Here is a 13,230-nt window from a genome sequence, read left to right on the forward strand (position 1 = left end):
TACGGCTTCGCATGCGACGACTACTACGCCCCTATATTCAGCTTCCAAGATCGACAATGCGATTGTCGACTGTTTCTTGCTGCTCCAGGAGATTGCTCTGCTGCTGAGGGAGAAGAAAAATCCGGAGGTGGATCGTCTATCCGCTTTATAGCCTGCCTAGTCCGCGTCTGTGTACCCTTCGAGTCAAATAGTCGTGTTCGACTTATACATGATGCCGTAAGCCATTGTCGTCCTTACATACCGTAGTATTCTCTTAGCACAATCAAGAAGAAGGTTTCGCGGATTCTGCATGAATTGGCTAAGTAGGCCAATTGAATAATTGAGGTCGGGTCGCATAATGGTTAGATAAATCAAACTACCGATCAATTGTCGATACTGAGTCAGCTTGCTCTCAACGGTTCTAGAATTGGCATCAATCTTTAGATTACGATCGAGAGGGGTAGACAAAGGCTTCCACTTGGTCATTCCGAACTTGTAGAGTAAGTTGAGGACGTAGTGCCATTGTGAGATCATTATCTTGATTGGTGTCCAAATTACTTCAATGCCTAGGAAGTAATGGAGTTCGTGTAGGTCTTGCATTTCAAATCTATCGGAGAGAAGTGTTTTGACTTTGTTGATCTCGGCAAGATCCTTTCCTCCGATGACCAAGTCATCCATGTATAGGATGATGATGATCGGGCTATCCGACTCATTTCGGATGTACAGAGAAGTATCAGATTTTGACATCCGAAATCCGACTTGCTGAAGATATTGCGTGATCTTCGAATGCCAAGCACGCGGTGCTTGTTTGAGGCCATAGAGTGGCTTCTTGAGTTGGCATACCACGTGCAAATGTTTACGCAATTCGAATACGGGTGGTTGTATCATGTACACCTCTTCTTCTAACTCTCCTTGGAGGAAGGCATTTTTCATGTCCATCTGGTGGAGGTGCCATCCTTTCACTACGGCGAGTGCAATTACTGTCTGTATAGTTGTCATCTTTGCCACCGGGGCAAAGGTTTCTTCGTAGTCTATGCCATGCGTTTGCGCATAGCCTTTCGCAACGAGTCGTGTTTTGAAGCAGTTTACGAATCCGTCGGCATTGTATTTTACTTTGTATAGCCAGATGCTACCAATCGCTTTCTTGTTCGGGAGGAGAGGAACGAGATCCCATGTCTCGTTTTTGCATAAAGCATCCATCTCCTCGTTCATCCTGTCGACCCATCGCAGATCCTTTGCAGCTTCGGAAAGCGTTTCCGGTTCCCGTACTGACGCTACTTTCATCATAAAAGCGTATTGATACGCCATGTACTCGTTGTAGCCGTAGCGGTTTACGGGGTTCTTTTCGCGTCTGGATCGGCGTAGCTCTCGATCCGTGGGGAGTATGGCTTTCTTCGCTCCATCTATGCGGATGTCGAGATCTTCAAGTTCACTGTCAAGAGAGTGAAGCATCTCGGTCTCTTCATGATCTTCATATTCCTGCATTTTTGCCTTCCCTTTGTCCAACTTTGGACTCGGCCGAGATGTGCTTTCATTGCTCGGCGGCTCTGATGGCCGACTCAACCGTGTCGTAATTGGGTTGTATTTTAAGATCTGTGGGAGCCGATCCTCAGCTTCTATTTCTATTTCAGTGTCATCCGCATCGAGCGGGGTTGGAGTCGACGTATTCTCTAGTGCGTACCAAGATGCATATTCGTCGAAGACTACGTCTTGACTTGTTCGAACCTTACATGTAGATGGGTTGTAGCATTTGTACCCCTTCTGTTCAAGTGAGTATCCTACGAGGATACATTTCTCCGACATTGGGTCAAGCTTTTGCCGCGTACCGTCAGGAATATGTACGTAGGCGATAGAACCGAAAATGCAGACATGTGACAAGTCCGGCTTCTTTCCGAAGAATTTCTCATGCGGAGTTATATCGTGTACTCCCAAGGTTGTGCACCTCTTCATGAGATATACGGCCGTATTTGCCGCTTCTGCCCAATATGATTTTGGCAGGTTCTTCTCGTTTATCATGGCTCGTGCGACTTCTACTACATGGTGATTTTTACGCTCTGCTACGCCATTTTGCTGAGGCGTGTGTCGACACGAGAACTCTCGTCGGATTCCTTCTTTTCGGAGATACTCCGTAAATTCATCCGAAAAATATTCTTTGCCTTCATCTGATCGAAGACAACGTACATGCCGACCTGTAGTTTTTGGACTTCAGCTTTGAATTTCTGGAAGTGCATGAACACTTCACTCTTCTGGTTCATCGGATAGATCCAAGTGTTCCTGGAGAAGTCGTCAATGAACGTGACATAGTATCGGCATTCGCCAAATGTTGTTGTCTGGGCTGGTCCCCACACATCTAAATGTACGTCACCCAGGAAGTGCCTGAACACATTCACTCTTCTGCTTCATCGGATAGATCCAGGTGTTCCTAGAGAAGTCGTCGATGAACGTGACATAGTATCGGCATCCGCCGAATGTTGTTGTTTGAGTTGGTCCCCACACATCTGAATGTACGACATCCAGGATTCCTTTGCTCACATTCCGCCCTTTAGGGAATGGGTGATTGCGTTGCTTTACAAACTGACATGCTTCGCATACGCCTGTAATCTCCCTCGCCGTAAAGTTCGGTAGTCCGATTACGACTCCTTTCGATTGCATATTCTAGAGCTTTTGGAGATTGTTGTGGCCGATTCTCTTGTGTCATAGCTTCAAGTCGGTTTCGACTTTCTGGCCCTATGCAAACATGGCCGACTTGATATCGCTCGATCCGCGGATGAACATACGGCCTTCACGACGGTCGTGAGCTATGACTTGATCGCCTTTTTCGATGAAGCACCCATCGTTATTGAAGCGCACTTGCATTCCTTGTTCAACATTTTGGCCAACCGAGACCAGGTTTTTCATAATAGTGGGGACATGCAGCACGTTTTTGAGGTAGTTCTGTTTGCCGTCGTTTCTGAATGGGACGTTCCCGATATGCTGTATTGGGTGAGTCGTGTCATCTCCTGTTTTGACAGATCTGGGACGTTCGGGCTTCCGTAGTTCCCAAAACCAATATTCATGGGATGTTTTGTGATTGGATGCTCCCAAATCGACAAACCATACATTGTTCGGAGTGGAAGCGGTAGTTGACGCAAGCGCGGGCATTGAGTGTGCTTCGTGCTTTGTTATGAACATTCTGTCACGATTGTCGTAGTTGCAGTTCGTGGCATAATTTGTTAGTTTTCGGCCTTGCTCACACTTCTTCCTCCGACACTCCTCTTCGTAGTGGCCGGGTTTTCCACAGTACCCGCACTCAACTGGGTTCCTACGGTTTCTTGGTCCAGCGTGATGACTCCGCCTTCCGCCGAACTCTCTGGGGCCGTTTTTGTCCGCTTGCCATTGGTGGGAGTTATGCTCTTGGTTGTGTTGGCCTTGGCCAAATCGACCTCTCCTTGCACTGCTTTGTCCTCTTCTTCCATCGAAGTTCGAATATAGCATTTGTCTATCATACGCGGTGTTCCTTTGACGCTCGTGATTCTCTTCAACTAGCAACAATGATTGGAGATCAGAAAAGGAGGGAGGATTCTCTCTCGCGAGAACGGCCGATCTTATTGTGCCAAATCACGGTGCCAACCCACCGAGGCATATCTGCACCATTTCTTCGTCGTCAATGCTAACATTGATCAATCCAAGGGCATCACACAACTCCTTGATCTTTAAGGTGTAGTTGCCGATTGACATATCCCTTTGTTGAAGATTGTTCAGCTCCTGTCGAAGTTGGAGCTTTCGTGTGGCTGTAATGGCTGCGAAAATCTTCTTGAGGTTTTCCGACGCCTCCTTTGGCGTGTTTGCCTCTCGACTATAGCCAAGCATATGATCATGAACGCATGATGCAAGGCCATACAACACACGGCTTGCAGCCTGCTCCCAATCAAGATAGTCGGCGTGTGTTGGGTTGGGTTGTGATTTGTGAGCTCCTTCGATGTAGCTCCAGTAGCCTTGTCCGACAAGGTATTTACTATTGATGCATCTTGTATTTCCAAGATGCAAAGTTTGCTCTATCGAGCTTCTCGGTAGGAAGAGTGCTTCCCATTTGAGTATTCATGGTGATTTCTTCTCTATTGACGGGCCGGTTCTGTTGATCGTCGGCGTGCAACACAACAAAATCGAATAGGCTTAATTAGGCAACCACACGCTCTGATACCATGTCACAGAATGGGAGGCAAGAGTGATTGCAATGCAGCGGAAGAAGATTGAGTGTGTGTGTGTGTGTGTGTGAGGCAATAGAGAGAGAGAGAGAGAGAGAGAGAGAGAGAGAGAGAGAGAGCGCTCTAAAGGTAGATATAGAAAAATCTATATTTTGACTAAAAATACATCAAAAATAAAACATCCAACTATAACTAAGTTACAATGCGTTAGTTTATATACCAACTAAGCTAGCGCAAGTGCCCTTTCTACTATTTACAAAACTAGCCCAACATGTCCATGAACTAGTGTGAAACCTATCTATGGGAAGTTGAGTTCGACTCTCAACAGTGCTAAATATAGTTTTCCTTCTTGCTTCTTTCTTCTTTTCGGGGACTTACTTTTTCTCAGACGATCTTTGCCCCATTCTTCAATAGTCTGTGTTAAAAATTTGAGGCCTCATCTCTGAGGTTATCTTGGTTCCTCTCATGATTAGCTCGCACTGTCAAGAATTGAACCAACTTTTGACCATCAAGACTCTTCACCCGAGCGAATGTTGCTCCACTATCGAACACCTTAGTCTCCATCCTTGATGATGTTATGTAGGGTTGCCCAAGAATCACCGAATGTGAAGCCAAATCTTGCGCAAAAAAGTCCCATAATAAGCCCTATTCCTCCCCTCTTATAGAGGACAAGGGCGCCTATATTAACATTACATGCTTTTTCTTTTTCCTTTACTACAAAAATGGAACGGGAGCAAAATACTCCTTAATTCATCACAAGAGAGTCTTGAACTCTACACCTCCCCATGTATACTTATAAGCCTTAACCACTAAGCTACTACAACTTTATTATTATTATTATATTTTCATTCATATATTACTTTATGACATGTGCGTCAAGCTTCGCTTTTTCTCACACTACACACGCCACACCACGACAACATTATATGTACATAACGCTAATTACCCCTTTGTTTGTTTGTGTTTTGTGTGTTACCATTACACAATGAATATCAACAACAATACATTATATTATATTCAAAATGAGATCACACTAATCACTTATACAATAATTCATTTTAATTGAAAGGATGAAGCCAAAGTATTGCCATTCAATCAACACTATGGATAAAATTGAGCTAAATGATATACACAAGAAACCAAAAAATGTGGAAAATGGCTATAGAAAATATCAATGACAATATGGAAATTGTGAACAACATATTGAATGTTTTATGTATTATATCGTGAAGTTTTTCTTTTATAGTTAGTTGCAATCGTAATGGTGGAAATTGGTGATCATTTTTGCTAGTACAATTGATATTGATCTTCAAGTACTATAGTAATGACCTGAAGTTGCAACTCGTGTTTACTTATGCCTTTTGCAAACATAAAGAAGATGTGTGAAACATACTGAAACCCAAAGAAACATGGTGACAAATCAACACATTTATTTGGGTTTTGGTATGTTTATGCCTTCATGTTTATGTTTCGTATACAAGAAGTTCAACATTCATCTCTAACTTTAATGTTAGCTTGAAAAATAAGTTTTAAGCCTCACAAAACCAACCACAATTTGGATGTGGCAAGCCAAATTGCGAAAGTTCATAGTGAGAGGGCAAGGAATTATAATTTATGACTATGATTGCATTAGTTATATATTGTAGCAAACTTGCTCTTTCTTTCCTTTAAGTTGCATAGTTCTCCCATATACTTCTATGGGTTGCACTATCATACCAAGTAGATCATTAGGGACACATCTTTATTGTAGCCTCATCAAATTGTAGTCATATAGCAGAATGAAACATTCAGTGTTATTAAGAGGGCATTGTCAATATTCCTTTGGTACAATAGTCTACATTTTGCACGGGTTCCTACCTTTGTTATACATTGATCGTTTTCAAAGTATCATCTCTTCTAAGATTTAAGTTATACATTGACCCTTCAATTCCTTTTCCTTGTTATCACATTACAACACACTTGTAGTTCAACTTGCTCGATGAGTACATGATAGTATGTAATGGACATGTCACAATGTAACGAGAGTTCTGTCATCACAATCATCAGTCATGAAAATAGATGGTGATGGATTGGGTGACTAGAATTGGGCACTTGGATCTATTTCATCATAAATAGTTTATAGTTGGTTAGGAAATAGAGGTTTCCAAACAACAAATGTGTTTTAAAAGTAGGGTTATGTTGGTGCTTATATTTGGCATAGAAAATTTTGTGACCATTAGCAATGTGATAAATCATGTAGGAGGTGTGGCACTGGTGTTTGTAACTGGGTGGTTACACTAAGGTATAATGAAGCATGGCACACGCTTTGATGGGAAGTCATGAACTGACGAACATAACAAGGAGGTGGTGTGTGGGATGACGAAACATAAACAATACACCTTTACATTACAAAAGTTTTGTTGTGAAGAGCTTGGGATTATCATAGAGTCTTTTTTTCTTTTAGTAAAACTTTTATTGCTAGTGGGAAACCTCAAAGTGAGGTGAAAACCCACAAAGAATAAAGAAAAATATACAAGTGTCAATTAGACACTAAAGAGCTTAAAAGCACTCAAAGCAAAGGTTGTAATTTTGGAGTGTGATGTCTCTAAGTTGCAGACAATCAAATAGAGATTGCTTGAGGGACTGCTTAAGAAGCTAACTTCATGCAGTTGGTTTTGATCAAAGACCTTATTATTACGGGCTGTCAAAATGGTCCAAAGTGCCCAAAATCGAGTCCATTGGAGAAAATAGGCATTGTCGGATAGGGCGCATGGAATTTGTCCAAATATCCAAAAGTGTTTACCAAACCTTCGGCCAGGAAATCTGTGATAAAGAGATGCACTTAGTCGTTGTACAAATGTTATAGTGAATGAACAAGTCCATAATAAGTGTGGGATTGTTTCCAATCGTCCACCACATCTTGCACAATGTGGCGAGGCTATCGATCGCTTTTGAAGATTAGACCCAGTCGAGAGCACACCCAATAAGCATCTCCATAGGAATACCCGTTGCTTAAGTGGAAGACCAGAGCTCCATAAGCTTGCAAGCCTGTTATTCCACCAGGACTGCATTTTGTGTAGGTTCCATAATGCATTTGCATGTGTGTGAAACCATGGGACAGGTTGAACAACATATACACTGAATGTGCTGTAATGTTATGCATTGGAATAACAGTGTTCCCTTTTTGTAACATCCAATCTTGAATCCTACGATCTCCATTGAGAGGTGGCACAGGTACTAAGGAAAGCACCAACTCAGTGACTTGATTCCATATAATGCGATGATGTGGCCCAAGATTATAGCGACATGTCATGTCATTGAAATGCAATAAGTGACCTTGGTCATTTACCACATCTACAATTGATTTCAGCCCCTTCTTTGCTAAAAAATAAGCTTTCCTAGGCTCTTGTTCAGCTAATGACTGTGGGAATATAGCACTCCAGTCTAAGCTTTCGAGGCGTAAAGAGTTCCTGATTCTGAATTCCTACCTCTCCATTTTATGTGGTGCAATATGTCCTTCCAGTGCTTTAGAAGCTTTGAGCTAAACGGACAACCTTTGATGTGCCTGTCAAGCTTTCCAAACACTACATCCCAATGATTAGTTTCCCATGAGCCAAATGACTGAGTTTTTAAATGATCAAACATATCAGATAGCATTCTTGCCCAAGGCAATGTTTTTTCAGCAAATTTCGACAATAAAGTAGCTTTTCTAGCCAACATATGCAAATGCAAATTAAGAAAATTTTGCCCTCCACTCAATCGTGGAGTGCATATCTTCTCTAGTATTAAAAGTCGTATACCTCTATGCGACTGCTTAGAGCACCAAAAGTTGCTTATGATTTTTGAGTTAATCTTTTGTATCATGTGTTTCGGCCAATCAATCATAATTACGTAATACTGCATATAAGCCATGAATATTGATTGCACTATCCTCAATCTGACATGGAGTGGCCATGTTGCAATCTTCCAATAGCTTAGCTTTTGTCTCACTTTTTGCAGAACCCATTCAGCCTTTCTTTTCCCTGTTGCATTCCATCCCAATGGATAGCCAAGATGTCTAACCATTTCATTTGGGCTAACAACCTGACCTGGCCACAGAAGTTGATGCCAACTATATGGCGTCAAGGGTAGAAGTTTGGACTTGTTGAAGTTAACATGCAATCCAGTAGCCAATCCATACAATTTGAGGGCATCCATAATCACCCTCATATCATTTGGATTGTTTTGTGATAGGAATGATGTATCATCTGCATATGCTTGAGCCACAAAATCATGTTCGTCTTTCATTTGCAAACCATTAAGTTGAACAATTGATACTAGATTATCCATGCACAATAGTAGTGGATGATCCATGTAAGTGCATACAACAATGCACTTATAGGACAACCTTGTCGTACTGATTTGGCTAAGCTCCATGAATCTGTCAATTCACCCTCAATAATGCATGAAGATGTGCTAGACCCATAAAGCCAATAGATTACTCGAGACATTTTTGGACCAAATCCTAGTTTGACCATTGTGGCTGCCACAAAATCCCATTGGATGGTGTCAAAGGCCTTTTCAATCTCAATTTGCATGAGCAATACATCTTGTTTGGTGTATTTGGCATACTCCATTCCAATATAAGCATTAGCAATATTATCTATAATTTGCCTTCAAGGAATGAACCCATACTGGGTTTACGTGTATGCATCCCAACAAAGTGTCCTTAATACGATTAGCAATTATCTTTGCAATAAGTTTGTAGATCACTGGCATGAGAGTGATTGGTCGCCAATCTGAAAAGGATTCACATAGTTTCTTTTTGGGTATTAATTTGACCAAACCTTCTTTCCATGAGATCGGCATATCCCATTGTTGCCAAGCATTATTTGCCATAGATGGGATTAAATCCTTAAGAACATCCCAAAATTCTGTAATGAACTCTAACATAATACCATCCCAACCAAGCGCTTTGCCTTTCCCAAGGCCCTTTCGAGCCTCCAAGAGCTCCTCCATTGTGAATGTTGCATCCAAAGCAATAGCTTTATCAACACAAATAGTGGGTTGAACTAGTGACAAGAATGTATCTCTAGCTTGTTTAACTGCATTTGTAACAACAACATTGTTCTCAAAGATGTGAGAGAAGCAAGTTACACATTCCTTGGCTAGTTCAAGTCAGTTTGTAGTCCACAAACCATCACCAGTTTTGATGAATTTAATGGATTCCCTTTGGCGTATTAGATGCAACCTTTTGAAGAAGGATTTCGAAGAGCATCCTTTGTCTTTCAATGGAATTTGTCTTGACCTAACTTGCCATTTTTCCAATTTATTTTTGTCATGTAGCATCAATGTGTGTTTGGCCACACACAATGCATCCTCTTCATGTAAAGTCAAAGATATTCTATGTGCTAACTCCGTTAGGGCGTGACAAGTAAATTTGGCTTGTTGAATGTAATCTCTTTGTCTTGAGACATACCACTTCCCATACTCTTGTATTATTGTTTGTAATATATGTACAAAATGTACCCATGCTATATCAACATCTATGTTGACTTCTACATAAAGAGGAGGTATTATGTCATAGACCATCCTCTTGAAGAGTTCATGCTTGAGGTAGTTGTTGTTAATGAGCATAAGTCTCTTCCTTTGGAGATGCAATTCATAGGTATGATTCCCAAAATCAAGGTCTAGTCAGACAGGAGCATGATCTGACAACTGCAAAGCATGATCTATATGCATTGTACATGTGAAATTTTCATACTAACTAGCATGCAACAAATACCATCTATCAAAGCTTGCATAATATGCGGAGTGGGTGGTGTGATGAAAGGTAAAACCAAGAACATGTGGGTGTGTCACTTGCGATAAATCAACCCAATCCAAAGAGCTTTGCATATTATACCACTGACCTTGTTCCCCTCTCAACATATGTGAGTGCCCACTAGTGTTATCACCTGCATCTGGAGAGTTGTTGAAATCTCCACATATAAATGCATTTTGTGGCTATGGATAAGCACAAATGTCTTGCCAAAGTAAAGCTCTATCCCTTGAGGCATTTGGGGCATATATTCCACCCAAATCATATGTCTCGCAATTTATCATGCATTGGACAACCATCCACCTCCCACGTTGATCATTATAGGCAACCGTAGGATTTAGCTCATGTTTTATTATCATAAGCACTCCAGATGTTGTACCTTGGTCGAAATGTACCAACTTGACCACTGGATTCAACTTGTTTATGTTCTTGAACACAAATTACATCTACTTGAGAAGAGGTAATATAGTTCCAAAATCATTTCCATTTACTAGGGTTACAAAGACCCCGTATATTGAAGGAGACACATTTGACTTGTTTATGCATGATTAATATGGTTGAAGATATAAAACAAAGCAAAATACTAATCTGATTGCATATTAGTATCACTGCCATGCTTATTTGCATGAAGCCTAATATCTGCATTTGATCCATCTTTGTAAATGTCCACATATGAGCCTCTACTCACCCTTGAGACTGAAGAGAGCATTGAAACATTAATATGTAAAGATGAACCTTGACTCTCAAGTGCGTGCGGGATTATCATAGAGTCAGAGAGTGCTCGTGGTTGAAAAGCCCTACAACAAGGTGGTGGGAAAGGGTTGGGGGAGGGGGGACACTTTGTTGTGTGCTTGCCACCCATTCGATACAAATCTAAAGACAGATATATTAACGTCTTCTAAGGCCAAAATTGGCCCACTAGACAATTGGTGTACAAGAAGAGAGAGAGCGCAAGGCCCAAGAGTATAAGATTAGATTATTCTGTTTCTCTCTCTCTCTCTCTCTTCCAAGTGACTCATGCTTACTTAATTAATGAATGATTGAATGAATGAATTAAAAGTAGGAAGAAATAGATGGATGGATGGAAACCGAAGCCACAAAAAATGTGGTTCAGAGAGAGGAGAGGGAGGATGATGATTCCATTATAATTTATATAACACACACACACACACACACAGAGGCCGCAGAGGCAGAGGCGATGGCGATGGCGATGGCGAAGTGGAGGTCCGCTGGTCGTTGTACCGCTCTGTGGCTGTGGATTGTATGTGCCCTTCTCAAAGTCTTCTTGGAGAAGGAGGTCGATTGTGTCCCGTGTCTGTCCATCGAGTGCCCCTCATATACAGTCGTGCACCAAGCTCATGATTTCTCTGTCAGGCTCTACGACGTTAACTCCACGGTGTGGGTGTCTACCTCTGCGATTGAAGACATCTCCTTCTCTGCCGCCACCCTTTCAGGCTTCCTCAGGTTAGTGGATTTGATTTTGCTTTGGTAAACACTAATTATTTTAGTTTAATTCCTAAGCCTTTTCTCTTTTATTCTACTTTTCCGGCTGTTTACTTTCGAAATACCTGTTGCATTTGCGCACAACAGTGGCTCAACTCCCATGTGATTTATCACACCTTTCCTATGGCTATTCTAAGGGCTGTAGAAAAAATTAGGGTTTCGGAATAGGCTTAAAGAAAGAGTATGGAAAAACTGGTGTTTGCCAGGAGGCTTTGTAATATCAATATGTGGAGAGAAAAACAGGTAAGGAAGCTATGTATGCAAGAAATAGGGTGGTCTTTATAAAGCAACAAAGGAAAGGTGGCTATGCTAGAAATAGGATTTTCAAGGGTTCTAATGGAAGCAAGAAAGCTTTCAATTGTTATTTCATTTAGAATGATAATGAAAGGAAACTAGTTATGAAGGAAAGAGCTTTCTAGTTTGGATTCTTTAGGGTATGAAAATAAAAGGTTAGAAGGTTTTATTAAAGAAAAGTAGTTGCACTAGTCACAAGAAAAAAAAAAAAAACTTTGATTGATTTAGCTTCGTGGAAGCAAATTTCGTCCTATTGCAAGTTTTTTGGGTAAAAATATCCATTTTTTCTATTCATTCATACCCCTCTTTTTTCTGTTTCTTTATCAGGCTTTTCAAGTACATTCAAGGCGGGAATGAGGAAGGGGTGACAGTGAATATGACTGCGCCTGTGCTTACGGGAATAACACCTTCTGATGGACCCTTTTGTCAAACCACCTTTATTGTGAGGTTCTTTGTTCCTCTGGCATTCCAAGCTAGCCCTCCCATACCCTTATCCAACCTAGATCTCAATGTGGAACGTTGGGATTCACCCACATATTTCGCTGTCCGTGAGTTCAGTGGCTTTGCATCTGATACTGATGTTACTCACGAGGGGGCTACTCTTGCAGCGAGTATTGATGCGGCTGGTTTCAGTATCACTTCTACCCCTAAAGATGAAGTCTACATCATTGCCCAATACAATTCTCCCTTTGATATCACAGGGCGTGTCAATGAGGTGTGGCTACCCATTTCCATCAATGCCACTTCTCGTCTCAATGTTGCATAATAATGAAGAATTACATGCACATGCTTTGTTGGTCAAGCTTAATGTTCTAGTAAGCAGAGTATGACTTCAAATGGTCATTGTACGAATATTTTCTTGAACCCAAACATGACAAGGGCCATGCATTGACAATGATGCCTCTAATTGTTATAATAAGAATGTAATCCTTTATTGGGTTTGATGCCCATTGCAAAGCTCCTGCATGGAAGCATTTAATCAATGCCCTTTCTTGTGTGTGCACAGATACAAAATGAATTATGTTACTGGTTGCAAACCTCAAAGTGATTTTGAAAACCTGCACTTGTGCTAAATACATGATTGGTCACTTGCTCATCCACATTCAATCTTTTTAGCAAGGTGTTTTTTTCAATGTCATTAAAGACATCAGATACAGAATGTGTTGTTGGAGGGAAACCTGAATAATCGATATTGATAGAAAAACCGGTTCCTCAAAATCATGTTGGCTGTGAAGGTCTTAAGGTCATATGGTGAAAAGTCAAAAACCTTTTGCACTTATGAGGTAAGTGTAGATGGTGAATAACTAGTAAAAAAAATGCTATAGTGGGAGACGTTTAGAGTAGACGAATAAGGATTTCAATTGCTTTGTCACATCTCCTAGAATTGGTTGATGAACTCTACTTCCACTATACTTCCTAGAATTGGTTGATGGACTCCCCCTTAGTCTACATCAACACGTCGACATAGGTAACCCATTAGTAGGTCATCAT

The 13,230-nt window shown here is 41.1% G+C and overlaps 1 protein-coding gene across 1 annotated transcript; it reads left to right on the forward strand.

The window, feature by feature from the left end:
* Positions 1-11,104: 11,104 nt before the first annotated feature.
* On the forward strand, positions 11,105-12,835 carry LOC147865127 (uncharacterized). The gene is made up of 2 exons (XM_087317880.1): positions 11,105-11,406; positions 12,067-12,835. The coding sequence occupies exons 1-2, from the start codon at positions 11,141-11,143 to the stop codon at positions 12,503-12,505; spliced, it is 705 nt and encodes a 234-aa protein (XP_087174006.1). The 5' UTR covers positions 11,105-11,140; the 3' UTR covers positions 12,506-12,835.
* The last annotated feature ends 395 nt before the right edge of the window (positions 12,836-13,230 follow it).

This window comes from Azolla caroliniana, unplaced genomic scaffold (genome assembly GCF_043228905.1).
Source record: "Azolla caroliniana isolate FFs.n. ecotype wild unplaced genomic scaffold, voAzoCaro1.0.p SCAF_4, whole genome shotgun sequence".
NCBI lineage: Eukaryota > Viridiplantae > Streptophyta > Polypodiopsida > Salviniales > Salviniaceae > Azolla > Azolla caroliniana.